The 1,619-nt window shown below is 39.2% G+C and overlaps 1 protein-coding gene across 1 annotated transcript in view; it reads right to left on the bottom strand.

Annotated features, from left to right (window-relative positions):
* Positions 1-1,619, bottom strand: part of LOC109971142 (lymphoid-restricted membrane protein-like) — a 35,696-nt gene that overhangs the window by 28,755 nt on the left and 5,322 nt on the right. The window contains 4 exon segments of the mRNA XM_020619220.1: positions 576-741; positions 830-988; positions 1,119-1,194; positions 1,304-1,362. Of these exon segments, the coding sequence (XP_020474876.1) occupies positions 576-741; positions 830-988; positions 1,119-1,194; positions 1,304-1,362 (460 nt within the window).

Raw genomic sequence — 1,619 nt, 5'->3', positions numbered from 1 at the left:
AATAAATAAATAAATAAACAAATAAATTGTTGTAGCAATAATACAAATCAATAGAAACTATGGAAACACTGTGTTCTGACAGCTTGAGTTGCACAATTTTTCTAAAGGTGCCAGATATTTTTGAAAGATGACTCCTATGCTACATATACAACCATTTACCTTTATACATTTGGTCTGTATGTTACAAACTATGTGCAAATATATTGCTTAATCACAGTGACTTGCAAACCAGAAGTCAAAAAATGTTCACCATACTTCTCATAAATTTTAAATGCACAATATTTTGTTTTAGGAGGGGGGTAATTGTCTTTACAATGCAACACAAAAGAAAAAATAAGCCATTGTTCTATTTTTCAGTCACAAAAAGCAATGCAAGTGAAAGTGGCAGAGCTCAACAAGGCTAAGCTGCAAGCAAAGTGAAGCATTTTTTTATTTTAATCCAAATGCGGTCTAAAACTGTTGCTTTAACTTGTGGTCTGCAATACAGTACATTACAGGTGCATCTGTCTGCTCTTCAAAGTGGGAATGAAGCCCTTGTAACAACATAACAGCCATGCCATCCCCAGCTCTCAAGCAGAATGAGTTTTTATAGATCCTCTATGTGCTGCCTGATCTTGACTGACCACATGTTTGCTGTGTGCAGATGCGTAAGCTCTGCCTTCCTCTGTGCAGCTCAGAGTAGCTTTCATCTCCTCCACTTCCTCCTTTAGCATCTTCTCCTTCTGGGCCAGCTGCTGGTTACTGCGCAAGAGCACAAACAGAAGTAAACAAACCATCTTGTACTAAAGTAAATGTGTGCAGTGTGTGAGTGTATGAAAGTACATCTTACACCCTGGCCTGGTTGCGTAACTGCTCATTTTCCTCTGCCAATTTCTGGTTGCTGTCCTCCATAGCCTCCACCACCTGCTTGAACTTCTTCACCTCCTCTTGGAGCTTTTGGTTGCTCATCTGGAGGTCAGCAACACAATACACCAGCTCTGATGTCTCACTGAGAGGGCAAAGATACAAACACGCGTATCTTTATAGATCAAGGGCATGTGTGGGTGGTCTCACATATATAAAACCAAGATGCATTTACAAAACATGAACACAATCACTAATTCACACAAAGCACTTACAATTCTGCTCTGGATACCTCCCCGCCAAAGGCTTCCAAGCTTCCTGAGGTCATATTGAGCTGCATGGACCTCTTGGCTGAAAAACACACAAAATATATGACTAACGCAATAGGTGTTGTGAAAATTGTTGTGTTCAGTACAATGAAATGCAAAGCAAACATTGGAGTGCTTACATGCACACTCACCAGACAGGCTGTCTCTGAGTTTGACAGAGTCATGAGTGACATCATCCTCTGTCTCTTTCCTGAGATACAAAAAAACAAAACATGAAAATATGCAAGATCAGCTATTTTTACCATCTTTTTTAGAAATTGACAGTCTAGCAATAAATAAAAGATATATAATAGCTGTTCAGTCTATGCTGTTGCTTTTGGACTAAGGTAAACAGGTTTAAAATATAGCACTGATCCACTGAACTGCTTAATATTTGGTGCCTAAAAACAGACTGCTTAGTCTGAAAGGCATCCTGTATGTGATGTACAAATACATTCAGGCTGCGTA

This window comes from Monopterus albus, unplaced genomic scaffold (assembly GCF_001952655.1).
Source record: "Monopterus albus unplaced genomic scaffold, M_albus_1.0 scaffold216.1, whole genome shotgun sequence".
NCBI lineage: Eukaryota > Metazoa > Chordata > Actinopteri > Synbranchiformes > Synbranchidae > Monopterus > Monopterus albus.
Note: the sequence above shows the minus strand (reverse complement) of the source record. Positions and strands in the feature narration are given on the sequence as shown.